Genomic DNA, 26,254 nt, shown 5'->3' with positions numbered 1-26,254 from the left:
GTCCGGAGAGCCTTACCCTGTAACATTCTTCAAACCCCAGCAGAGCTCGAGAGACCTAGCCAGCCTGAGGAGAGGGAAGGAGGCGGGACCAGGCGACGTGAGCGGCGTGAGGGAAGCCCGTGCCCTATAAGAACAAAGGGCAGACGCCAAACTCCGGGAGCCTAAGAGGCTTCAAGTGAGCGTGAGTCCGGAGAGCCTTACCCTGTAACATTCTTCAAACCCCAGCAGAGCTCGAGAGACCTAGCCAGCCTGAGGAGAGGGAAGGAGGCGGGACCAGGCGACGTGAGCGGCGTGAGGGAAGCCCGTGCCCTATAAGAACAAAGGGCAGACGCCGAACTCCGGGAGCCTAAGAGGCTTCAAGTGAGCATGAGTCCGGAGAGCCTTACCCTGTAACATTCTTCAAACCCCAGCAGAGCTCGAGAGACCTAGCCAGCCTGAGGAGAGGGAAGGAGGCGGGACCAGGCGACGTGAGCGGCGTGAGGGAAGCCCGTGCCCTATAAGAACAAAGGGCAAGCGGCGCCCCGCCGTCGCGGCGCGCTGCCTAAGCCGCGCGCTCCGAAGGGGCGCGCGGCTTTGACCGGCTTAGACCGGAGAAGGCCGGGAGGCAGCACTTCATGCTCAATTGTTCCTTACATCACCCCAAAGAATTATGGAATAATTTGCAGTTTGTCGTGTGGATTTTGCAGCTTGTTGGTGTACCTAATTGCTTAGTTTATGATGCCGCATACGAAGCGTAAGGGCAAAGTTAGACAAGAACCCTCAACCCTTGCCAGACCGAGCCCTAAACAAACAACGCTGACAACATTCTACCCAACTACGGAGAACGTGACCCCGGAGAATCCCGTTACAGTTCCAGCAGGTGAGCAAACCTTGGATATGTTGGGAGAAGTGACTCTCAGTCCCGGGGCCCCAATTACACCTATACCACCTGCCAGCGCTACAAATGTCACTGCTACAGACTTGGTAGAGGAACGGTATTCGTTTCTGCAATCGAGTCCGATTGAGGGGGGCAGTGATATGAAAGTTCCGCTAGTAAGTGGGGAAAAGGAAATTCCCCCTTTGGAGCAGGAGGTATTTTATGTCGGAGGTAGGTCCGTCAAGAGATCTGAAACACCTGGAGGAAGTCCTCAATCCATTTCGTGGACTGCACCCAACCAGAATTTGGCAAACCCCCAGGAATTAATATCTATACCAGTAATAGATAAGGGTACAGTGACTATGGAAATGTTATGGCAATCGATTAATATGCTCCAAAATAATATAACGAAATTAAATGGGAATATCAAGGATATGCAAGATGTCCTGCTAAATATAAATCCATTGGTTACAAATTATGGGGTTACTCTAAAAAAAGTTGAAGATGAAATTAACACTGTTAAAAAAGTGCAATCGTCTATTATTCAGGGCGAAATGTTAATTACAAAGAAAGTTGAAAATTTGGAAAACCAAGTTAGATACTCTAACTTGAGAATGGTGAACTTCCCCAAATGTAAAATGGTCTCTTTAAAAGAACAGCTGAAAAATTATTTTTCAGAGATATTGCAAATATCCTCAGATAACTTTCCAGCAGTTCTAAATGTTTATTTCATAAATAAAGATAGAGTTAAAACATCTTCCCCAGAAGTACAGGAAATAACATTAAATGTAACCGACCTCATTGAGACATCATATAGTTCCCAGGTAGAGGAAAGAGGGACTCTATTAGTAAAGTTTGCTTTATCATCAGATAGAGACAAAATACTTAAATTATTTATGTTAAAAAGATCCTCCCTCTACCTGGGACAAAAAATATGGGTCTACCCTGATGTTTCAAAAGATACACAGCAGAGGCGAAAAAAGTTTATAACATTGGCAAATATGGCAAGAACATATGACATTCAAATAATGGTCAGATTTCCATGTAAATGTATCATGTACAAAGAAGGAAAAAAATATGTTTATTATGACCCAGAACATTTGGCAAAATTTTTGGAGGAATGCAAGAAACAAAAGGAGGATAGCACTTCATAATGTCATTCCAGGCAAATTGGTATATAATAGAGATATACTCCGTAATCTGCAATTTATGTATTATGTTTTAGTTTACTATTCTATTTGCTAAATTAGGCTCCTCAATATTGTTTTGTAACAAGGAAACAGGGTCAATAAGATTTTTTCTTCTTGTTATTTCAATTTGAGTATAAAACTTATGTGAAGACCCTGAACCTTTAAAATGTTCAATTTGAATATTGAATATATGTACGTTTTGAATTTTTGTTGCATGATTGTAAAAAATTCATAAATAAACAATAAAAAAAAAAAAACCATGGATGGGGCAGCTTGTACCCTACTCTCAGGCCGATACAGTACAGTGCTGTGCGGTGGAGCGCACTGTTAGCCCGCATTTGGCCACGCGTTTTCGACGCGCTATTTTTACCCCTTATACAGTAAGGGGTAATAGCTTGTCGAAAACGCATGGCCAACCCCCCCCCCCCCCCCCCCCGAAACTAATAACGCCCGCAACATGCAAATGCATGTTGATGGCCCTATTAGGTATTCCTGCGCGATACAGAAAGTAAAATGTGCAGCCAAGCCGCACATTTTGATTTCTGCCAGCACTGGGAAAGTGTACAGAAAAGTAGAAAAAACTCTTTACTGTACACTCTCCGACTTAATATCATAGCGATATTAAGTCGGAAGCCCCAAAAATAAAAAAAATGTAAAATTTAAAAAAAAAAATTTGAAAATGTGCCTGCGGCCTGGAAGACGGACGCTCAATTTTGCCGGCGTCCGTTTTCCGAACCCGTGGCTGTCAGCGGGTTTGAGAACCGACGCTGGAAAAATTGAGCGTCGGCTGTCAAACCCACTGACAGCCGCCGCTCCTGTCAAAAAGGAGGCGCTAGGGACGTGATCAAGTATTTAAATGAGGGCCCACGGTAAAAAGAGGCGCTAGGGACACTAGCGCATCCCTAATGCCTCCTTTTTGACAGGTGGCTGTCAGCTCAATTTTTCCAGCGTCGGTTCTCAAACCTGCTGACAGCCACGGGTTTGGAAAGCGGACGCCGGCATAATTGAGCGTCCGTCTTCCGACCCGCGGGCACATTTTCAATTTTTTTTTTTTTTAAATTTTACATTTTTTTTATTTTTGGAGCCTCCGACTTAATATCGCTATGATATTAAGTTGGAGCGCACTGTACTGTATCGACCTGAGTATTTGTGGTGATGCTGCACCGTGTCCTGGGGTTCCCAGCACTGGCAGATCACAGAGTCCTCTCATGGGCACTGGAGGCTGGACAGATGGGATTTTTCATGTGCAGAACTTCAGTGACATCAGTGCAGGGAGTTTTAAGCCTGCAGTAACATCAGAAGCCAACATCTCACAGTACTATGTTAAAACTATAAAAAAGGAAACCCAGTTTTATAAAGCAGATGCCCTTTCAAAGCTCACGATTTCATTTTCATACACACACACACTCTCACACATGATGAGAGTTTCTGTATGGACCATTATTCTTCCATTTTTCACTGGTTCAAAGGTGGCTAAATCAGATGATGTTATGGTCACTGATCTGGTGACAGAAATTCCACTTAAGTTTGACAGCCAAACACCTCTGCAATAATAAATCAGAATTTAGACAGCATTCCTCACAGATTGTGATGGACAGAAATAAAGGTTAACAAATAAAAACAAAAAAATATCTATATATATATCAGGTGAAACCTTTTTATCAGGCTAACTTCATGCATTTCTTGACCAGCTTTTGAGAGCTAAAATTGAACTAACCCAGCAATTGCATTGCTTTATATAAGATTGTGATGGGACACTGGGCCTTAATATAGTTTTGGACCCTCATTTGAACCTCCTCTGCTCCATTATACTTGCTCATTGATCCCCCTCCTTATCCAGAGCCACTCTAATGGACTCCCCTTCCCCCCACCAGACATGCCCACAGACCCTATCCCGCTCACTTATTATTGGTAGCAATCAGGCCTGGCGCCACCGGGTATGCAAACCGTGCAATTGCATAGGGTGACCTACCCGGTAGGGTGGTGTTGGGAGCGGGGAGAGGTCCGGTGGTGGAAAAGCTGGTGTGGTGCTGCCAATGGACGCAATCCTACCGGCGGCGAAAAAGCAGGAGGCCACAACAGATGGGTGGGGGTATGCGCTTGTGTGTGCACATGCATGCATGGGAGCCTTCCTGGGATGGACAGGGAGTGTGTGTGTGAGAATGGGAGCCTGCCTGGGATTTGGGTGGATGTTAATGGGAGCCTGCCTGGGGTGTGTGAGTGTAAATTGGAGCTTGTCTGGGGTGCGTGTGTGTGTGTGAGAGAGAATGGGAGCTGCTAGGGTTGTTTGTGTGTGTGTGAGAGAGAGAGAGAGAGAGAGAGAAAGAGAGAGAATGGGAGCTGCCTGGGTTGTTTATGTGTGTGTGTGTTTGTGTGTGTGAGAGAGAGAGGGATTAGGTGTGTATGAGAGCGCAATGGTGGGAGCCTTCCTGGGATGGGCAGGGAGTGTGTGTGTAAGAATGGAAACCTGCTTGGGATTTGGGTGGATATGGATGGGAGCCTGCCTGGGATGTGTGAGTGTAAATGGGAGCTTGTCTGGGGTGGGTGGGTGTGTGTGTATGTGTGTGCGAGAGAGAGAAAATGGGAGCCTGCCTGGGTTATGTGTGTGTGTGTGTGTGAAAGAGAGAGAGAGAATGGGAGCCTACCTGGGTTATGTGTGTGTGTGTGAGAGAGAGAGAGAATGGGAGCTGCCTGGGTTGTTTGTGTGTATGTGTGTGTGTGTGTGTGTTTGTGTGTGTGTGAGAGAGAGAGAGAGAGAGAAAGAGAGAGAGAATGAATGCTGCAGGTGGATTCCAATCTGCCAGCAGTTGAAATGAAGATGAGGGCCTGATGCTGCTGTTAGATCCCAACCAAAGAAGAGCTGAAGACACCTGCGAGTTTATCTGAGAGGGAGTCTATGTGTGTATAAGCTTGTGTATGTGTATAGAAGAAAGAGAGGAGAAAGTTTGTGCATCCCACTCCCACTAATCCATGACAATCTCAGGAAATCTTTGAAATCAAAGTTCCCAGGTATGGAGAGCGTGAATTGTTTAAATCCTTTTTAGTTTTATTTTTTAGGTGTTGTTTGATGTGTCTGCTGTTTTTATTCATCAGCTTTTTCTGAAATAATATTATTAGTATGTTTTGTTGCAATGCATAGAGTCTGATTTTTTGCTGTTTCCACTTCAGTTTTTGTCTGTGCTTTTGTATTTTTTACTTTATGGTTGCTTTATTCTGTATTTGTTGAGGGTCTGTTTATGTTTTGCATGTGTGACTGAGGTGAGGCATTTTCCTAATAGGAAGTGCATTAGTGTATTCAGGTTTTCAGAGGGTCAAGCCCACACCCAACACACATCACAATAGGCCTAATACCATATGGGGGAGGGGATGGTGTCATTTTTTAAAGTTTGTATCGCTGAAGGAAGCTGGGTGTTTTTTGGTGGGCCCAGGACAGAGAATGAATGAACGGGGGGGGGGGGGGGCAGCACTAATTGTTTGCACAGGGCAGCAAAAAAGCTAGCACCAGCCCTGTCAGGAGCTAACGGTGCAAAGAAGCTGGAATGCCAAAGAGTCCCTCTGAAGCATCAATTGCCTGGAAGCCGGGGTGGTCCTTTTGGCATGTTTGCCGTTCAGCAACAGCCTGCGAGGTCAAGCGGTCCGAGTAATGTCGGACAACGCAACGATGGTGGCTTACATCAATCGGCAGGGAGGAACCAAGAGCCAGCAAGTGTTGCAAGAAATAGACCAACTTATGCAATGAGCAGAAGAACATCACCAGGTGATCATGGCCTCTCACATTGCAGGAAAAGACAACGTATGCGCAGACTTTCTCAGCAGGGAGCGTCTGGACCCAGGAGAATGGGTATTGTTGGATGAGGCGTTTCAGCTGATAGTGGATCGCTGGGGCCTTCTGTTCCTAGACCTGCTGGCAACTTCTCGCAATGCAAAGGTTCCTCGGTTCTTCAGTCGCAGGAGGGATCTGTGGTCCCTGTGTATCAATGCCCTCATATAGGTCTGGCTGGAAGACAAGCTTCTTTATGCCTTTCCCCCGTGGCCCATGTTGGGCAGAATAGTTCGCAGGATTGAAGGCCACAGGATTGTTATGGTTTTGAGGTGTTGGAGTGGATTCTTGGGTACTTCGGTGATAGCCACTCCCACGGGGAGGAGCCCCGTGAGGAACCGCAGTACTAGGCTAGACTCTATACACGCAGACACAGAGGATTTGTATTTATTATACAGCTTGGAGATACTGCCCAGGAGGTGGCAGCAGTGAGATAACCCAGTAGATGGTAGGCAGCGCGAGGTAGCAGAGGAAGTCCCAGATGCAGGCTCCCAGCACTGAGCTGTAAATGAGACAGACTGAGAAGTTAGATTACTCACTGAAGTAGATAGCTGTATTGGTGGAGATCCTGGCAGGCAGAAGTAGTTGAATTGTAGGCACCAAGGCAGGGAGAATAGGCCCTCGAGGAGCGAGTACCTGGTATCCCAGATAGGTACCTGAAAGAAAGCATAAGGGCCCCCCGAGGAGTGGGTACCCAGGTTAGAGATGAAAAGGCCCTGGAGGGCAGAGAGAGCTTCCAGCGGCAGCAAGGAAGCAGCAGAGCAGCTTAGACCGGATGCATTCAATCCATTCACGATCCTTGCTAACTCAGTTTGTTAGCAAACGAAGGGCAGGCTAAATACCCAGATGGTGTGATGTCACTCGAGGGGAACGCCCCCGAGGTTCCCGCCATGACGTGGATAAAGATGTGGGTGGCGTGCGCGCGCGCACCCTAGGAGGCCCTCAGGAGAAACATGGCGAACTCCGTCGCCGTTGCCATTCCGGGGACGCCGGAGAGAGCGGCATGAAGACGTGGCAGCAGCCATCTTCCCAAGGCTTGAGGAAAGAGAAGGAAGAAAGGTGAGGCACAGAGGTCGAAGCCGTCTGAGACCGACGGACACAACACCTTGCCTAAGGTGGTTTCGTATTTTCACTTAAATCAGTCCATTTCCTTGCCATCCTTGGATAAGGACAGGGATGCAAAAGAGTATCACCTCTTGCATCCCTTAGATGTCAAGAGGCATGTCGTGCAGTATCTGGAGGTTTCTAAACCTTTCCATAAGACGGATCGTCTGTTTGTCCTTCATGATGGAAGGAAGCAGGGTGAACCAGCTTCATGGGCTACAATAGTTCGCTGGATTAAGAAGGTAGCCATGGTCGCTTAGGTGGATGCTGAAAAGCCGTTGCCTACTCAGGTTAAGGCTCATTCCACTAGGGCTCCGGCAGTGTCATGGCCGGAGGTTATATTGTTGTCTCCTGCCGAGCTGCGCCATGGCCCTCCTTACACACTTTTTCCAGGTTTTATCGTCTGGATGTGCAGGCCCAGGAGGATGCAGCCTTTGCCTGTGCAGTGTTGACTGGACCGCAGGCAGCCTCCCACCCTGTTTGGGAGTAGCTTTTGTACATCCCACTGGTCCTGAGTCCATCTGTCTACACTTGAGGAAAGAAGAAATTACTACTCACCTGATAATTCTGTTTTCCTTAGTGTAGACCGATGGATTCAGCCTTCCACCCTCGGCTACCGAATGATTGTGTCAATGGTCCTCCTGTGGGGCTCCGGGTATCAGGGGATTACTGGTAAGTGTTCATCCAGTCCCTAGATTGGGGTACCTGTATTCTTACTTGAGTTCAGTGTTTCTTGTTGGTTGATTGTTTTTAATCACGTTTTTTGCTAGTCTGTCCACAGTTGCTTTTAAAGAGCATACTGACAGGCTGGGGTCACTGCAAAGTTCTATATACTATGACGTCAGCTTGCTCTGTCTCCATCTGCTGGCTGGGGAGCATAAACCCACTGGTCCTGAATCCATCTGTCTACACTAAGGAAATTCAATTATCAGGTAAGTAGTAATTTCTCCTTCTTCCCAGTTACGCAAGTACTTAATTTTAACTTAGCACAATACTAAGATCAGGGCTAAATTAATTTCTTTGGCTGTCATTGACTACCTGGCAGGTGGATTTCTGCTATGGATGGAGCAAAAGATCGTAACCTTAGACCTAAACTCCTCTCATTGTTCTAGTCATTTCCCTTTAGGAGGGGACTAGTGATAGCTCTCCTAAACCCAATTAAAGAGAGTCATTTTCAATCGTGTGCGTAAATCAGCAGATATACACAGAAGTGAGTGTTTATAAAATACCGCATATCGCCACTCTGAAAGTATGTGCACTGACATTTTTGTACTGCAGGCAGCCACATACTTCTTACACGCAAAATAATTGTAATAAGTACACATAATTACTGAATTTTCTGAGCACAGGCAGGTATTTTATAAAGCATGGGCGTACTCCTTAAGAAAATGCATGCATGGGTGCTTGGAATCACCAGTTCGCCTCAACGCCTCCGCCTGTTCACCCAGACCTGCACCAGTTCCCTCAGACCCCCAGTTCTTAACCCAGAACTGCAGTCAAAAGATGTGTATGATTTCAGTTCCCCAACTCAGGAGACGTAAAGCCTGTGTACGAGTTTGGTAATATGCGTACAAGAGGCATATACTGTATACCCCTTACAAAATACTAACTTGTGTGCAAACTTCTGAATCCTGCCTCAGAACGCTCCTAACGCGCCCCGTTTTTCCCCTTTCACATTTGCATGTGACGCTGTTAATAGGTGCAGAATTGGACTTTTGCAAACATACAACTTTCATGGGTACATTAACACACATAACTTCCAATTTTACTTGCTGCAGCATTTTGAAAATTATCCCCAAAATGATCAGAGAAAAAAAGTCCTTTGTCATTTCCCCCCCAGGTTTTCTGGATCGATTTAATCAGATTTTGGATCATGGTTCAATAAATCCCATCCAGCGGAACACATTTCACTACAGTGGGCAGAGTTTAGGTTTGCGATCCGAGACCATAATATTTTGGTCCATATCAAATTACCCGTCTTCATCTAGCATACGTTAACTTTCATGTTACAGTGGTCTGTGCACAAGGGCACAGTTCATTCAAGCCCCCTACAACAGAAACCCAACAGTTTCATTCCCTATACGAAGCACCTGCAGTAACCTGTGCTTCTTTCCTTCTGCAAATGTTTTAATCAGTGACCTGAACGCTGCCATCTCGCTTTCAAATTTGGCTGTCGTCCTGTAAGCAAATAAAAGCATTAAGATGTTGACAGCGCTGGTGATTAATAATATCCTGGGTCCTTCATCTCAGCAGCACATGGTGTGGGCACATCAGACTCTTCGGCTAGTCCTGCCTCCTGGCTACCACACCCTGCCCTGCCACCAGCTCCTGAACAGTAAATGCAGAGTCTGCCAGGAGTAATTATTTACTGCAAAACCTAGGCTGTTTTTGTGGAGGGGGAGGCAGGCAGTGACTAGTAAGGTTGTGCATTCATTTTTTAAATGAAATGAAAAAAGGAACAGAACAAGCGTTTCATTTTGTCTAAAAATGTAATGATACACCCCCCAAAATTCAGGGTTTGTTTCTTTTTATTGACTTTTATTTCAGAACAACCCTACCCCCCAAAAGAGCTGCCAAGAAATGTAAAGAAATCCCCCCCAGACCTTCCCCATAAGTCTCCGATGACACAGAGGTACCTTACTGCTTGCTGAGGTCTGCCAGCTTACCAAGCAGAAAGTGGCAGGTGCAATCCCCAGTTACTCCTGCCCTGCTGGGTCCTGGCCAGCCTGCGGCCAGCACCCTTTCATTGCGTGACCTCCAGACCGGTTGGAGCCATTTTCCAACTGGGACCCCACCAGGCAGAAGCAAATGAGGATCACTTCTGGCAGCCCTCGGCGAGTTGGCTGACCCCAGCAAGGGTGGGACTTATGAGGAAGGCCTGGAAGGGGGCTAATTTTAATTTTTTGGTGCTTGGAGGGAGGGGGAAATGTATTTATTTTTTTTTAATGTAATGTTTATTTCAGTGCAATAAAGAAAACAACCCAAAATAAACATTAAACAAACCGAAACCTGAATTGCTCCCCCACCAAAAAAAAAATGTTTTAAAATAAAGCAAACAAAATTCCCTGCCCTACATGTGCTGCCTGGTAGTTTTGTCTGGGCTGGTCAGTTTATTTTGAAATGTTATTGTTCTGCTTTGGGAGGCTTTTATATGCAGAGCTGGGAAGGTGGTTTATATAATAGTAAACATACAGAGCAGCATTCAGTCCCTGAGTGACTGAAAGGGAGCTTTTGGGGAGGAAAGAAAGCCTTGGGTTTTAATCTCTCCTGAGAGTACATTGGACATGGGAACATTTAGGAGTGAGGCGTTACCGTAGGCCATGCTGCTAATTAGTAGGGTAAGGCTTAATCGTCTCACCCTTAAGAAATCCTACCTTACAGCATGCCATTCCCCCAGCTCTGCAGCAGTGTGTCATGGGGCTGGGGTGAGGAAAATGTGGGGAGCAAGGAGAAACGCGTGGAAGGGCTTTTAGCACGTTGAACTTTCCAATGATACTGCGCAGTTTTGCGGTTACCTCTGCTAATGTCCGGTGGCCCACTGCAGCTTCAGGGCTGTGAATTCTGGCAACAGAACAAAAGGCCCTGTTCCCAGGAACACTGGCAGGGTTTTCAGTTCACAACCTGCTTCCCACTTTCCATGGGACTGACTGCCAGTCCACGGCACTTTTCTTTTTTCACTCTCTGACTTTCCTTTTCCAGCTAAAGAGACGCTGCTTCTCTCTCCTTTGACATTGTGTTGGGTTTTTGTCGCTGTTGTTTGCCTATATTGTATTTCCTGGCTTTTGAAAGTTTGCTTCCCCCACGCCCTCGCGCCCTCCTTGGGTGCTTGACAAGTTCCCTTGTCCTTTTTTTCAGTCTGGTTTCCAAGAGAAGCTGGAGGTCACGTGATGCAAACACTCCGGAGGGTGAGAAGGAAAGCAGAGGGAGCAAAAGATTTCACATCTCACTCCACAAACGTCAGCCAGGCACCTTCCACCTTCAGAGAGCCAAAGAAACATACCTGGGGAGCGTAGGGGAGGGAAAAGGTCACGAGGTAGGTCATCTCTCCCTTTATTCTTTTCTGGAATCTTTCCTGGCCTGGGTGGGGGATGAAGGCTAAAACTCTTGCATGTTCTTCACACATAGCGGAAACTCTCTTTTCTTCTCTTTGATGGAGGGAAGACTCAATCCTTAGAGCCCAAGAGACCTTTTAGCTAGCATTGACCCCCTAAAGTGGCAGGGGGAAATGTCATTGTGGCAAAAGGTCTGACTGTTTTTACAGGATAGTTCTGGGAGCTGCACAGAGTCCATCAGTATATGCTCAGGGAAATTCACAGAGAAGAACTCCAGTCATTAGAATATTTCCGATAATGATTTTTCAGAATCCTGAGATGTTTATTCCTGCTGTGTGTAGGGAAGTGACTCTCATCCCAAAAGCATGGATAGTTTATAAGAAGCTATTGCCCTGATAAAATGACTCTGTAAATTATAAATGTTATAGATTTTTATTTATGTAATATAAACAATGATGGGCAGCTAATTAATGACATGATGTGACATAACCTCCCCTCCAGGGGCAGTTCTGTCATGTGGCAAAGTGAGGCGGCTGTTGCGCACCTCGGTCGCAGACAGCTGCACCCTCTGTTGCTCACCTTTTTTCTGCCTGACTCAGTCTGTTTTGGTAAGATGGCTGCCTCCGCTTCTCCACACCGAACCCTCTGGCGTTCTCGGTCCGGCATGGGCGATTGCGTTCGCCATCTTTCTCCAGGAGTCACCTAGGGCACACTCGCACAGCCCCGTCCTTTACATGCGTCATGGCGGGAACCTCGGGGGCGTCCCCACCGCATGACATCACTAGCGCTGGTATTTAAACTCCTTTCTCAATTCCAACTACAAGTTAGCAAGGAATCCTCCATGCTGATCTCTCCTCGTTACCAGACGCTCCCGCTCTGTGCTCTCTCGCTCCAGGACGACTTAGGTACCCGCTCCATGGGAGCCTTGCCTTGATCCTCTATACCCTCGGGGGTTATCTACTACCAACAAGGACGCCTAAGGTACCCGCCCCTCGGGGGCCTTGTCTTGCTCCTCTTTACCCTTCAGGGTTGTCGACCTATTACCAGGACACCTGCGGCACCCGCTGCTCGGGGGCTTTGCTCGTCCTAGACCTCCGCTCCTCAGGGCTCTCCCTTACTACAACTACCAGCATCAGAGTGAGTACTGCCGCTCTTGTTCTATCTTGCTTGTATCATCTCTTTCTCCATAGAGGCTCGCCCTATCCTGCACCGTGGGTCTGGTGAGACTGAGGAACTGCCTTTCCTCTCTGCAAAGCTTCAGACGGAACATCATCATCTGGGTTCTCCTCTCCTAGCTGGAATCATCACCCGATCCTCGGGTTACCATATTCGTAGCAGTACAATAAAGCTTTCTCTCTGTGTCCATCTCTGTGTCCATCTCTTCTTAGAGCTAGCCTATCGCTGCAAGTCCCCACAGGGACTTGGTGTCATCTCTTACAGCGACCAGGGGCCCAGGCTTCAATGTCCAAAGTACAACAGCGGCATAATTTTAGAAACTGCAAAAAGTGCCCCCTCCCAAAAAAAAAAAAAAAATCTAATCCTGGGGAGGTCACTTCACCTTGCCAAACAGCGAGGACCCCTTACCACTATGGCCCAAAGAGCGAGGCCCAGCTGGGCTGCGGCAGACCTCATTTCTCCACAACCCAAGAAGAGAGAATGTGTGTGCGTGTGTAATAGAGAGTGAGAGCCAGTGTGTGTGTGTGTGTTGTGAGAGAGCCTGTATACATATGTGAGAGAGAGAGGGTGTGTGAGAGAGCCTGTATACATATGTGAGTGAGAGAGAGGGTGTATGAGAGAGTCTTTATGCATGTGTGTGTATGAGACAGCCTGTGGGCGTGTGTGTGTGAAAGAAGGGGTGAGAGCCTTTCTGTATGTGTATTTGAGAGAGAGAGAGGATGTGAATGAGTGCCTGCCAGGGGCAGCTCAAGGCAATCTGCTGCCTGAGGTGAGGGATGAGAAGGTGCGCCCTCCCACCCAAGGCATGACACAAGTCAAACCATCGAGAGGGTCAAAGGAGGTCCCCTTGGAGTCTGGCCCTTTTGCTGATTTCAAATGCTGCAGAAGGGGGAAAGCAGGGGTCAGAGTTCCCAGAGGAGTGGGAGAGAGAGTGTCAGGGATAATATTTCTAGGAAGTTCACAACCCTGCCACACTCCCTGGGATCCTAATACCTTACCTTCCATACAGGGCCGGTGCAAGCGTATTAGGCATCCTAGGCAAACCTTACAGTCTGACGCCCCCTCCCCATACACAATTTTAAATTATGCATTTATAACATATTTTACATGAAAAATTACATTCTGAGGTAAAATTAATATACAAGTTGTGATAATTTCATGCACTGTTGTGATGCCAACAAGAAAACTTTGCATCTTGGAATTCATATGGCCTCATACCTATTATGATATATTTCGGCATGGTCCTCCTGTATCAACACAGTACTATCTGCCAACACTCAAAGAATAACAACCCTACCTATGAAAAAGAATACAAAAAATATTACACCAGAATCTAAAATATCAATACACCTCCTATCAGGAAAACAGAACAGACCAAGCTACTACAGATCCCTACAGAGAAACCATATGCTAAAAGAATCCTTCATCTCAGTCTTTGCATGCAGAACACAAACCCTCACCAAATACAGAATAAAGCCACATAAAGTATAAATAGAAATGTGCAGACAAAAACTGAATTGTAAAACACATCATGCCAGACTCTATACAGTGCAACAATGGAAAAACAAAAATGTCACCATTCCTCGTGAAACAAATCAATAAAATAAAGATATATAAATCATTAATCATAATTATAAAATCATACAAATAAAATAATTTCAAAACAGCTGATGAATAGAATATCCAATAATTAAATATTCATGCAAATTTTGAAAGCTTTACCAAACACCATTAAAATATTTCAAACAGCAGACACATCACATACTACCCAATAATTAATAGAGATGTGAATCGTGTGATCGATCGTCTTAACGATCGATTTCGGCTGGGAGGGGGAGGGAATTGGATTGTCGCCGTTTGGGTTTTTTAAATATCGTGAAAATCGTGTAAATCGAAAACCGGCACACTAAAACATCCCTAAAACCCACCCCGACCCTTTAAAATAAATCCCCCCACCCTCCCGAACCCCCCCCCCCCCCAAATGCCTTAAATTACCTGGGGTCCAGTGGGGGGGGAGGGCGGGAAAACTGGCACACTAAAACAACCCTAAAACCCACCCCGACCCTTTAAAATAAATCCCCCACCCTCCCGAACCCCCCCAAAATGCCTTAAATTACCTGGGGTCCAGAGGAAGGGTCCCGGTGTGATCTTTTACTCTCGGACCTCCGGTGCTTGTAGAAATGGCGCCGGCGCTACCTTTGCCTTGTCATATGACAGATCAAAGGTAGCGCCGGCGCCATTTTGTTTTTTGTCCCCCGAGGTCATGAGTGTAGGAGATCGCTCCCGGACCCCCGCTGGACCCCCAGGAACTTTTGGCCAGCTTGGGGGGGCCTCCTGACCCCCACAAGACTTGCCAAAAGTCCAGCGGGGGTCCGGGAACGACTTCCTGCATGCGAATCGTTTTTCCGTACGGAAAAACGATTCGCGGCAGGAGATCGCTCCCGGACCCCCGCTGGACCCCCAGGGACTTTTGGCCAGCTTGGGGGGGCCTCCTGCCCCCCACAAGACTTGCCAAAAGTCCAGCGGGGGTCCGGAACGACCTCCTGCAGTCGAATCGTGTTGTCTACGGCCGGCGCCATTTTGCGCAAAATGGCGTCGGCCGTAGACAACACGATTCGACTGCAGGAGGTCGTTCCGGACCCCCGCTGGACTTTTGGCAAGTCTTGTGGGGGTCAGGAGGCCCCCCCAAGCTGGCCAAAAGTCCCTGGGGGGCCGGGAACGACTTCCTGCATGCGAATCGTTTTTCCGTACGGAAAATGGCGCCGGCCATATGACCATACGGCCAGCTTGGGGGGGCCTCCTGACCCCCACAAGACTTGTCAAAAGTCCAGCGGAGGTCCGGAACGACCTCCTGCAGTCAAATCGTGTTGTCTACGGCCGGCGCCATTTTGCGCTGCCATTTTGCGCAAAATGGCGCCGGCCGTAGACAACACGATTCATCTTTTTCTGTTCTGTAATTAAACGTTTGTGTATGTGAAACAGCCAGAGTCTGCCTGCTTCCATTTTCCTGGCTGTTTCCTAAGCTGAAGCCACTCCTAGCTACTACAATAACATTGAAATCCCTAGGAAAACTAAAATAAACACTGAAAGCAAAGGTCCTGTGCCCGTTGTAAAGTGTGTTCAAGGTGGTCTTGGAGTTACAATAACAATATAGTAAATTTCCCATTCCAAAACAGCAATAAATGCCAGCACTCAAACAGTAACAAACCTAGCAATGAAAAGGCACACTGCAAATATACAAGTCACTAAAACATCAATGCACCTCCTATTAGGAAAACAGAACAAACCAGGCTGCTATAGATTCCTACACAGAAACTACACTTTGAATACTGTGTACAATTCTGGTCGCTGCATCTCAAAAAAGATATAGATGTGATGGAGAAGGTACAGAGAAGGGCAACCAAAATGATAAAGGGGATGGAACAGCTCCCCTATGACGAAAGGCTGAAGAGGTTAGGCCTGTTCAGCTTGGAGAAGAGACGGCTGAGGGGGGATATGATAGAAGTCTTTAAGATCATGAGAGGTCTTGAATGAGTAGATGGGACTCAGTTATTTACACTTTCGGATAATAAAAGGACTAGGGGGCATTCCATGAAGTTAGCAAGTAGCACATTTAAGACTAATCGGAGAAAATTCTTTTTCACTCAATGCACAATAAAGCTCTGGAATTTGTTGCCAGAGGATATGGTTAGTGCAGTTAGTGTAGCTGGGTTCACAAAAGGTTTGGATAAGTTCTTGGAGGAGAAGTCAATTAATGGCTATTAATCAATTTTACTTAGGTAATAGCCCCTGCTATTAATTGCATCAGTAGCATGGGATCTTCTTAGTGTTTGGGTAATTGCCAGGTTCTTGTGGCCTGGTTTTGGCCTCTTTTGGAAACAGGATTCTGGGCTTGATGGACCCTTGGTCTGACCCAGCATGGCAATTTCTTATGTTCTTATGTTGCTGCCTGAGGCGGCCACCACAACTCATGATAAAACTGCTTCCGATGCCTACATGCATATGTATGTATCTGTGTGTGAGAGAGAGAGGGTATGTGAAAGAGCCTATATGTGAGTGTGTGTGCGAGAGCTTGTGTGCTTTTGTGAGTGTGGGTGGCCTGAGAGCCTGATTCAGATTTATGCAATTGAGTTCACATGCAATTTGCAAAGTGCTGAAATGCATGGATTATATGAGCTATAACAAGTCCTTGCATTGGCAAACACCCAAAAGTCTTAAATCAATTGTTCTACTGTGTCGCTGATCTGAAATACAGAATGGTGGGGAAGTTGGTGCTGTTGCTTGTGTGGCTGGGTCTCAGAAAATCCACTCTCCAGTAGCTGACAGCAAAAGAAATCCTCCTGCTTCACTGGTACCAGGCAACTCAAAGTCCTCACAGTGCATTAATCCTTAACTGTAAGTAAATAACTTTTAGGCATTGCACCAGAACAAACTTCCCTCTGTCTTGGGCTGGCAGGATCAGCAAATTGCCTTCAGTTCTAGTTCAAATAAATTATATCAACAAACTTTATGCATGCACACTTTATTATTTTGTAGGGTATGGAGGCATCGAACACACTTGAGGCAGCTTTCATGGCAGGCAGGTCAAAAGGACTTGAGCACAATGTAGCGCTCTCTTTTATTGTACATTCATACAAAGGCAGATGATGTGTCATTACATGATTGGCTACTTTCCCATAGCAACAAACGAGTCCTTACACTATTGGCTTTGGCTCAGGGGGTGTGCACGGATCATTTCATTGGCTGCTGAAATCTATACCTCCTGACTTTGTCCTGCCTCTGACTAGGGAACACCCAGCCCTACTTTCAGGCTATCAGGAATAATTATAAGCCAGAGAAATACATGACAGTCAGGTATCCTTTCCTAGGCAGAGACTTAAGCACAAGTGATGCTTTTATTCAGGCAAAGGTCAGGGAGAAGGGAAGTTAGTGTTTAAACCCTGATGAAATGGCTTGCTGGCAAGCGCATATTTCCCACATCTCACCCTTTCTGTTTTTGTTTAGGCAGCTCAGTAAAGCTTTAGACCCTTACTGAAATCTGTTATGTCTTGGTATGGGCTGGAAATAGGGGAAGAGGGATTATGGAGAGAAGAAAGCTGATTCGGCATTGTGTGCCAGCCGCCGATGAGCCCCTGAATCTCCATATCACCCAGAGCTGGTGCAGGTGGTGTGCCAACTCTGCAGGGCTCCGGATTCCCTATTAGGCACCTTACAAGACATCTTTGTATCCGGGCTGAGAGCAAGGTTTCAATATGGATATGAGGGTTGGGTATGCACTGAATACAGCATCACAGGCAAATAATTAAGTTAATTACAGTAATTATAATAGAAATCACCCCTTTGAGACCAGAAATATCAGGGAGCCAGGACCATAGCCAGTCCCATGGAGAAGTTGGTATTCTGTCTGAAAGTGGTGCATCAGCAACCATGGTTTCTATCTGCTCTATGGTATGTGTGAGGTTTGCTTTATAAACTGATATGTACACACAGCAATGAGATCCAATTAATGCACAAACACCACCCTTTAAGGCTAAAATGGTTTCTAAGGTATAGCTGTTCTGTAATGCTACTTCTCTAATCTGAGAAACCTCTGTTGTGAGTAGTTTTAATGCATGGACTGTCTGATTAAATATGGCAGTCGTCCAGTTAGCTAGGACGTGTAAGTCTCTGTAATTCATAGCTGTCCCCATTGGGGGAAACAGGCTTCTAGCTATCTGAGTTTCTGTATACTTTTCTATGGGATTATTTATCGCCTCCCTTTTGTTACGGAGCCTTGCTTTGGGTAAATTTTTGACTGCATAGTATGAGGGGAGGATGTAGCCTAGAGTGCATCTGTCTCTCCATCTTAGGGAAATGTACATATATGCTCTACGCCCACATAACATCCATATGTTTCCTAACAGATTAGTGGACATGTCATTGGTTATCATTTGGGCTATATAACTACAAAGGGTAAATCCCTCATCCCCTCTATACTTTCTGTACTTGCTTGGGTCTCCCACTGCACATCCTGAAATCTGCCAATTGTATATATATGTGGTATAATTATGCAAGTGTTCAGTGATTAATACAAAGGTTCGGTTACAATATGGATATTTCCCACCTGAATTCCCTTTCCCATCCCCTGTATCATAGTCCCAACAAAGAGCGGCAGTCTCTTGAATACGGCTACCAATGTGTAGTATGGTATTATTAACTGGAGAGTTAATGAAAACCTCTCTGTAAAGGATAATTAGTCCATACTGTAAGGTTAAATGGTACAGCATGCATCAGTCGTTCTCCGCAGGCTTGGGTTGGCATGTGTGTGCAGATCTAACAGTCTGTTCGATACAACAGGTGTGAAAAGTTCGAGGATGTACATGTTGTTCTGTCAGAGTCCTTGTTCTGAAATCGCCATAGCTGGAGAAATAAGGCAAAGGAGGAGGGTGCAGAACACAATTGTTAATGAGTTGGCATTCAGGCAAGAAAAAGCGGCTAATAAGTTCTCTGGAGTTTTCTCAAGGCCTTGCTGTTCTAAGAGTTGTGCAGATTGGTTGGATAGGGCCTTGATCTGTCCCCAGGTCATGTGGTGCTGCTTTTTGCAAGGAGTCCGGTCTCTGTCCTTCTGAGGGCTGTGGAGGCTCAGGGAGAAGTTGGGGATCGGGTCCTGTAGACCTGGACACCTTTCCATCTTTCCACGGCTTGATTGGACCTGTGGAAGCAAGCAGAGAAACATATCCTCGTTCCCCATTTTAAGGGAACGGGACCGTACCAGACATTAAATATTCTATACAAAACTGATGGCTGTGGGTGACTAACCCTAGTCCCATAATGATTACTCATGGCTGTGTTCTTATATTTGATATGTTTGGATGATTTAAAGTAAACAATACTTTGTTCAGGGGGAAAATCCTACTTTGTTCAGGGGGAAAATCCAGGGGCAATCCCCCCTTTTTCTTTTTGTTTGGTCCAGAGCTCTTAAAGGTATGATTTGCTCTCTCCACAATGGCTTGCCCTGTGGTGTTGTAGGGGATGCCAAATAAGTATTTAATGTTCAATTATTGACAAAATTCATGCAAAGGAATGGCTGCAGTAAGCAGAGCCATTTTTAGTTTTCAGAACGTAACCCCATTATCAAGAAAGTTTTTATGCAGTAATCAATTTTCATTCAGTAAAATAGCAATAAATGTAAATTAATCATTTAAAGGAAAAGTCATTTGCTGTAAGCTGAATCAAATGACAAGTATATTAGACATTACATTAAACATATGTTACACAAGACTGACATATATTCATTCATCTTGCAAATATTCGTTTACACAAAACTGACACATATTCATCCATCCTGCAAATATTTCTTGCATCAAGACAGACAACAGATAACACATAATATGAGCTAAAAATCTTATCAAAAAGTTATCAAAAACAAAATTAGATCAAGGATCAAAAGTCAAAAGGCGTTAGAAAAATGTTAAAATAAACTGCAAAGTGTCCATCTTCACATCTCTTCATGGCAGGAAGGCTGTAAATCTGGAAAATATTAAAAACTGGCATACAGCAAAAAATTTATTAAGGTAAGGATAAAAGTGAAATTCTTACTTTTTTAACCTTGAAGAAATCAATTCTATTATTCAATTTAATAAAATCAATTTGGATTTGCAAGAAAAGGTTTGGGAGGGATTGCTGTAGATGTAGCAACCTCTGTCAGTAAAAATTTAAAGGTTCAGAATTCTGTATAAATTTTGTGAAAAAGAAAATAAAACTGAAGTGTCCTTAATACAGAAGGTCTGTAGGCCTGAAAAATAAAAACTATTATACAACAGAATTATTAAAACAATAATATAATATAACTTGTAGAATAACATAGCGCCTCCTAGTGGAGACCCCATCATTACTTTATAGATTGCAACTATTGTGCCAGGTTGCAATCCATAATACTCTGAGCTTACTTTCAAGGTGGAATATCAGAATAGAATTTCTTCATATAATTATTAGAATAGGAAATTAAACACGCTGTTCGCTCAGCTCTGTCTGCTGCACGCTAAAGTTTGAAAGTATTAAAAAGATTAATAACAGATGAAGGGCTAGTGTAGTAATGCATTGAAGGTTGAGGGAAAAGATTTGGATCAGCAGGAGATCTGAACTGTCTCGTGCCCCCCTTTGAAAGCTGCAAGCACAGTTAAAGAAAAGTATTAGTTATAACAAATATAGAAAAGTTATAACAAATATATAAACTAGAGAGAGAAACTGCAGTACTAAGTCCAGTTTTTTTTCTTTTCAAAAGTTCTCACTCCCTCCCCCATGAGTGGCAAGCAAGAGTTACAGTAAAGGGGGGGAGGAGCAGTGTTTCTCAAAAGAAAAGAACTGCACCCAAGGAGTTAATCCTTCAGTCAATAGGAACTTGAAGATAGCATTGTTTAACAAATTAGATAACATCGACCACAGACAATGGCTGGCCGAGGATTTGCTGATTCCTTGCAGACAGATACTATTTTAATTTACTTTTGTCCTGAAAGGGAGAATTACAATAAAAATATAAGTTCTGTGTGCTGGCAATTCAAACTATAAACTTAAATCTCAGAGAAATGGAGTCATTTTTAAATGTGAGCCAAATAAACTTTGCAAAAGGGAAACTTTCACATGTAATTTACACAGTAATTGTTCAAATTTCAGTACAGTTTTAACATAAGGCTATGCATACACTTTGTGGGGGGAAAATACTCTCAAAGTATGCAGATTTTTTGTAACTGAATTCAAATACTAATAGAAACCATTTTTTTTTCCAAATCCGTCCTGTTTGTTAAGAGAAACCATTTTTTTTCTTTTTCATAGTGATATTTTCTTTGCTTGTAACGCAGGAGTCTAATTAAATCCTTTTTTTCATATTGATATTTTCTTTGCTTGTAACGCAGGAGTGCAGCTGCTTGGCCCAAGGTCTTATATGCTGATTTCTTTGAAGACCTGGGGGCATAGCCACTGCTCATGGCATTCCGGGCTGCACTCAACTCTATTGCTGCCACACTCAGCTCTTTAATCCCTTTTGTAATAGGAGAGGTTTGAATCCCTTTCAATAATTCCTCTCTTGTGAGATTTCCATGTTCTAGGTGAAATCCCATGCTGACCGCGGCACATAAATTGTTACCGGGAGCAGTGGTTTGAGATGGTAATTTACCTGGACAAATTGATGATGCAGAATTAATGACTGTCTCAGGCAATGGCAAATGAGGGTACAGGGAGTGGTTGGTGGGGGAAGGGGGTTGCAGGCAAGATGGAGGAAGGCTAGTTTTTCTGACCTCAGTGTTTTCTATTTCCTGGGGCCTTTTCTCTGAGGTGTACGCAGAGGAAGCCACAGGAGCCATGTGAGTGTGTGTCCCCAGATGTTCTATTTCATTTTCTGTCCCCCTTTGTTCATGGTTCTTTTCTGTGATGGGGAAGGCTTGAAGTCCTTCCAACAATTCTTTTTCTGTAAGGTTTTCTTTCTGCGGTTTCTGCTGAAATTCAATGCTAATCGCCCCACCCAGGCCAGGTTGTAGCTCAATTGTTCTCAAGGGTTGCTTTTCTGAAGAGGTGTGAATGGGCTTGGGTGTGGGTATGGAGAGCTGATACAAAGAATTTGCTGTCTCTGAGGGAGACTGAGCATAAGATGGGGGAAGGGTATTCTGATTGAGCCTGCCTGCTTCTAAAAGCACATGGTTTGAAACTGCTGTCTTTAAACTTTTTTTTTCTATGTGTTCGATGGCCTCTGTACATTTTTGCCAGATTAATCTTTGCTTTATGGGAGCTCTGGGAGCCGTATGAAGACAATTGCCGATTGAAATCCATTCCTGGGTATTTAGAGTATTTAGAGTTCCAGCCTCCATGGAATACCAAGGGCAACGGCAAGCTATTTCACTTATTAATTTTTCTTCTGGTGATGAAATAATGATTATTGATGATTTGCTGCAGCTCCCTAGCATGTAGCCTTTGCTGTACAGTCAAATCACTTCCCATGCTCACGAATGTGGGGAACAAACTTGCTAAAAAATACTTAAATATACTAAAAATTACTTTAAATATACTTACGATTTGCAAATCTGTTGAACAGTGCGCACTTAGGCTATGTCCAGCCGAATGAGCAGAGAGTTTATCATCACGTCGCGGGATCACCAGATGTAGAGTATGGAGGCAAAGAACACACTTGAGGCAGCTCTCATGGCAGGCAGGTCAAAAAGGACTTGAGCACAATGTAGCGCTCTCTTTTATTGTACATTCATACAAAGGCAGATGATGTGTCATTACATGATTGGCTACTTTCCCATAGCAACAGACGAGTCCTTACACTATTGGCTTTGGCTTAGGGGGTGTGCACGGATCATTTCATTGGCTGCTGAAATCTATACCTCCTGACTTTGTCCTGCCTCTGACTAGGGAACACCCAGCCCTACTTTCAGGCTATCAGGAATAATTATAAGCCAGAGAAATACATGACAGTCAGGTATCCTTTCCTAGGCAGAGACTTAAGCACAAGTGATGCTTTTATTCAGGCAAAGGTCAGGGAGAAGGGAAGTTAGTGTTTAAACCCTGATGAAATGGCTTGCTGGCAAGCGCATATTTCCCACATTATTTTATTTATTATTTATTTATTTTGTTAAAATCACCCTCCACATTTATACATATTTTATTATTATTTATTGTTTCAAATATTTATGCATTACTTGCACTGACTTGTTTTGCTCATGCAGCTAAATAGCAGTGGTTTGCATGTCTTCAAATCCTAACAGCCTGCAATGATACAGAAACATGATATTGGTGGATAACTCGATTGCATTACCTCAAAAAAATTATTTTAGTGACAGAAGATATGAAGGGCTGCTTACCTTAACTACAAGCAAATAATACATTTTAGGTATTGCACCTGAGCAGATTTCCCTCTATCTTGGGCTGGCAGGATCAGCAAGCTGCCTGCCCATAATTGGTGCCAGCCTGTAATTCTACAATTCTTGAAGAGACAGCACTCAATTTGCAGCCCTGCAGCGTGGCAGGTATCACATCTCATATGATTTCATTGTCTTTTGCTAAAGATGGATTACACAAGTACTCAGGAGCAGTGAAAATAAAGTATTTATTTGATCAGCAACTGCTGTGTATTTCCCCCATGTATATCATGTGATTAAACCAGCAGTCTGCATGATTGCATGCTGTCATGTGTCAGCTCTGCAGTTAACATCTTTCCTTTTATACAGTGAGTGAATGGAAGCCCAGGATCAAGGGGTTTGCTTTGTGCTTCTGATTTATAGAAAAGCTAACAAAGACCTGCTATCTCCTTTACAGGGGTAGAAATTCCTTCATTCCCAGTGGCTACCATACATTATTGATAGAACATGAGTCCAGGTAAGGGCTGTTTCCTTGATATTTATTTATTTATTTATTTATTTAAAAACTTTTCTATACCGTCGTTTAGTAGTATACCATCACAACGGTTTACAGATAGGCACATAAATAAGTCTGGTTAGGATTATAAATTAGCTAGTAGGTGCCAATAAAGTTTCGGTTACATGATTCAAATAATATACGCTATTTGGATTGTGGATTGGAAGTTCCATTTATATGAATAGGATATCCATATGAGAATACTGTACTCTTATATTAATCTTAGGTATGATAAAAAATAATAAAGGAGGGATAACTGCTATTTGTTGACTTTTAACAGTGTGCTGGAGTTCTCTTTCTAGTCCGCTAGTATTCCTTACTCTCCACTTTTTACAGACTCACAAGTAAATTTTATGTGTGTGTGTGCACCCATAAATGCACGTTAGCAAAACTATGCTCAATTTTATATTGTGCGTGCAAGTACACATGTGCCATTTAAAATATCCCTACTCTGTGGACCCTTTATGTGCATACTCACAGAAGTGATATGTGAGAGTGAGAGAGAGTGAGTGAGTGAGTGAGACAGACAGACTCTTTTAAAAGGCCAATCTGACACTCTCTCTCTCTCTCTATATATATATATATCCCACTGTAAGAGGGGCACTTTTAACGCAGGGTGGGTTATGGGGATGGTGGTGTTACATTGGTCTGCCTAGGGCGCAAGGGTCTGTAGACCCTTGTAACACTGTCCCCCCGTCCCCCCCCCCCCCAAAAAAAAAAGTACCCTGAGTTGAAAGAGCCTATCTTACAGTGGGATATCTATAGAGAGTGTCAGATTGGCCCTTTTAGTCTCTCTCTCTCTCTCTCCCAAAACCTCCAGACTTGCACCACTTGGCCCCGCCCCTTTTCTGCCTCCTTATTCTTGACGCGTGCACAGGTCTGTGTGGGGCCGTTTTTGTGTGCGCATCGCTTTTGAAATCTACCCGTAAGGGTAGGTAGTTGTATAGGTGCCCTCAGATGTCATGGAAACAGAGAATATGAAAGCAGAAAAAGGGGCCTATTTACTGAAATGCATTGAATGCACTATTCACCGTTAGACTTTATGCCCTTTAATGAAGCGTGCATTAAAGTGCAGCAGTAATGCGCATTAAAAATGCATGTTACTCTGCACTTTTTATGCAAAAAAAAGTTTTGTTTGGAGTTTTGTGCTAATACAATCTATATTACATTTTTGCATTAAAGTTTTGTGGAACTTGGGCCCTCTAGAGATTCGGCTGGAGGCTCTTTACTTGGGATATAGGAAGAAAGTGAAGTCCCGGTTATTTAGACAAGCATTTCCAGAGTTTTCGGGTTAGTAAGTGGAGAAGGATTAATGGCATGAAACTAAGTAGGGACTGGTAAGAGGAGGAAATTGGAGGGGGAGGGGGTGACTATTATTTGTTGTGATATTAAGATTAGATTTAAAGGGGGAGGGGAGGGATAGTCAAGTAACTTTCTTAGGTTGGAGACATGTAGCACACTGACTCTAGCCTTCCTCTTAAAGATTTCTACTTTATTTACACCAATCACCATACAAACTGTTTACCTTCAGCAGTGTACTTACAGCTTTACCTCATGGCAGGGATATTTCAGGAGCTGCCTCTTCTGGAGCCACAGGACCTCCCACCTGGGCTCCGCCTCTTCTTCTGCCCAGCACATGCCCGCTCACAGAGCTCTCTCCCTAGATGCCAAGTCCCATACAGATTAGGGGGGGTGGGGTTTTTGCCCACTCATTGTGCAGGGGGTTATTATGATGAGGTAGGGATATGTATTTGTAAATTAGAATGATTGTTTTATGCATTGTAACCCACTTTGACTTAATCTGATAAGGCAGGAAATGAATCTAAATAGATAATGAGCTGATTAGCATCATTTTGTATATTGGTCATATTTTAATGTAAAAATCGATGTTCATGCCAAAAGATTTGTGTTGCTGTTAATGCAATCATGCTAATGTGGGCATTTAATGGGCGCTAACTCAATTTAGCAAATAGGCCCCTAAAAACTGCAAGGCTCATTGTCCCTGTCTCTGCAATTCTGTAACATCATTAAATAAGCCGCTGGAAGAAATCCAAGCCCTCTCCAAACTGAAGGGGTTGAAATCATCGGAGTCAGTAGATTGACGGGGACAAGTTCAATAAATCTGGACTATTCCTGGCTCATCTTCCAGGTTTGCCCAGTTTGAATCTTTTTCCTATTGGTGTCAGGAAGGCACTCTGAAGTTTTTTTTTAGCAGTGCAATGGCAAGGAAGAAAACGCCCCAAGAAGTTTATTATAAGGTCTGCAAGATCCCAGGTGTACATTTTATCAGAATCTACGTTTCACCATTTTTATGGTTGGTAAGCTATCGTCTTATGTTGCAGAGAAATGCTACAGCGTAATGAGTTTATTTATTTTATTTAATTTTTTTAACATATTGCTGGTATAAAACACCATAGAAAGATTCTCTTAGACACAGTCATAATTGTTTTTCATTTGTAATGAATTGAATTTTTCTGGATTTAAGAACACACCTATGTCAATGCTATTTTTTATGTTAGGAGGGATATCATTAACAAGTACTCCTATTGCCATTTTTGGAGGCCTCAGTACTCCAAAAAGAAGATGCACAGTTACCCCGCTCTGCCTGCCCACTGTGACGCCTGCTTCGGTCCCACTCTCTGTTAATAAGGTAAGACAGGAAGAAGGA

The 26,254-nt window shown here is 44.2% G+C and overlaps 1 protein-coding gene across 3 annotated transcripts in view; it reads left to right on the top strand.

Moving 5' to 3' along the window:
- The first annotated feature begins 839 nt into the window (after positions 1-839).
- The window catches only part of LOC115091183, a 38,472-nt gene continuing 13,057 nt past the window's right edge, over positions 840-26,254 (top strand). Inside the window, exons 1-3 of one of the 3 annotated variants that reach the window (XM_029601184.1) lie at positions 840-859; positions 23,488-23,547; positions 26,106-26,236. In XM_029601184.1, coding sequence (XP_029457044.1) covers positions 23,538-23,547; positions 26,106-26,236 — 141 coding nt within the window. In that variant the 5' untranslated portion in view covers positions 840-859; positions 23,488-23,537. Of the gene's footprint in view, positions 860-10,825; positions 11,004-16,521; positions 16,594-23,487; positions 23,548-26,105; positions 26,237-26,254 lie in introns of those variants that run through there. The other 2 variants (XM_029601182.1, XM_029601183.1) reach the window with 2 other exon arrangements.

This window comes from Rhinatrema bivittatum, chromosome 4, assembly GCF_901001135.1.
Source record: "Rhinatrema bivittatum chromosome 4, aRhiBiv1.1, whole genome shotgun sequence".
Lineage (NCBI taxonomy): Eukaryota > Metazoa > Chordata > Amphibia > Gymnophiona > Rhinatrematidae > Rhinatrema > Rhinatrema bivittatum.
This window is presented reverse-complemented; position numbering and strand designations above follow the sequence as displayed.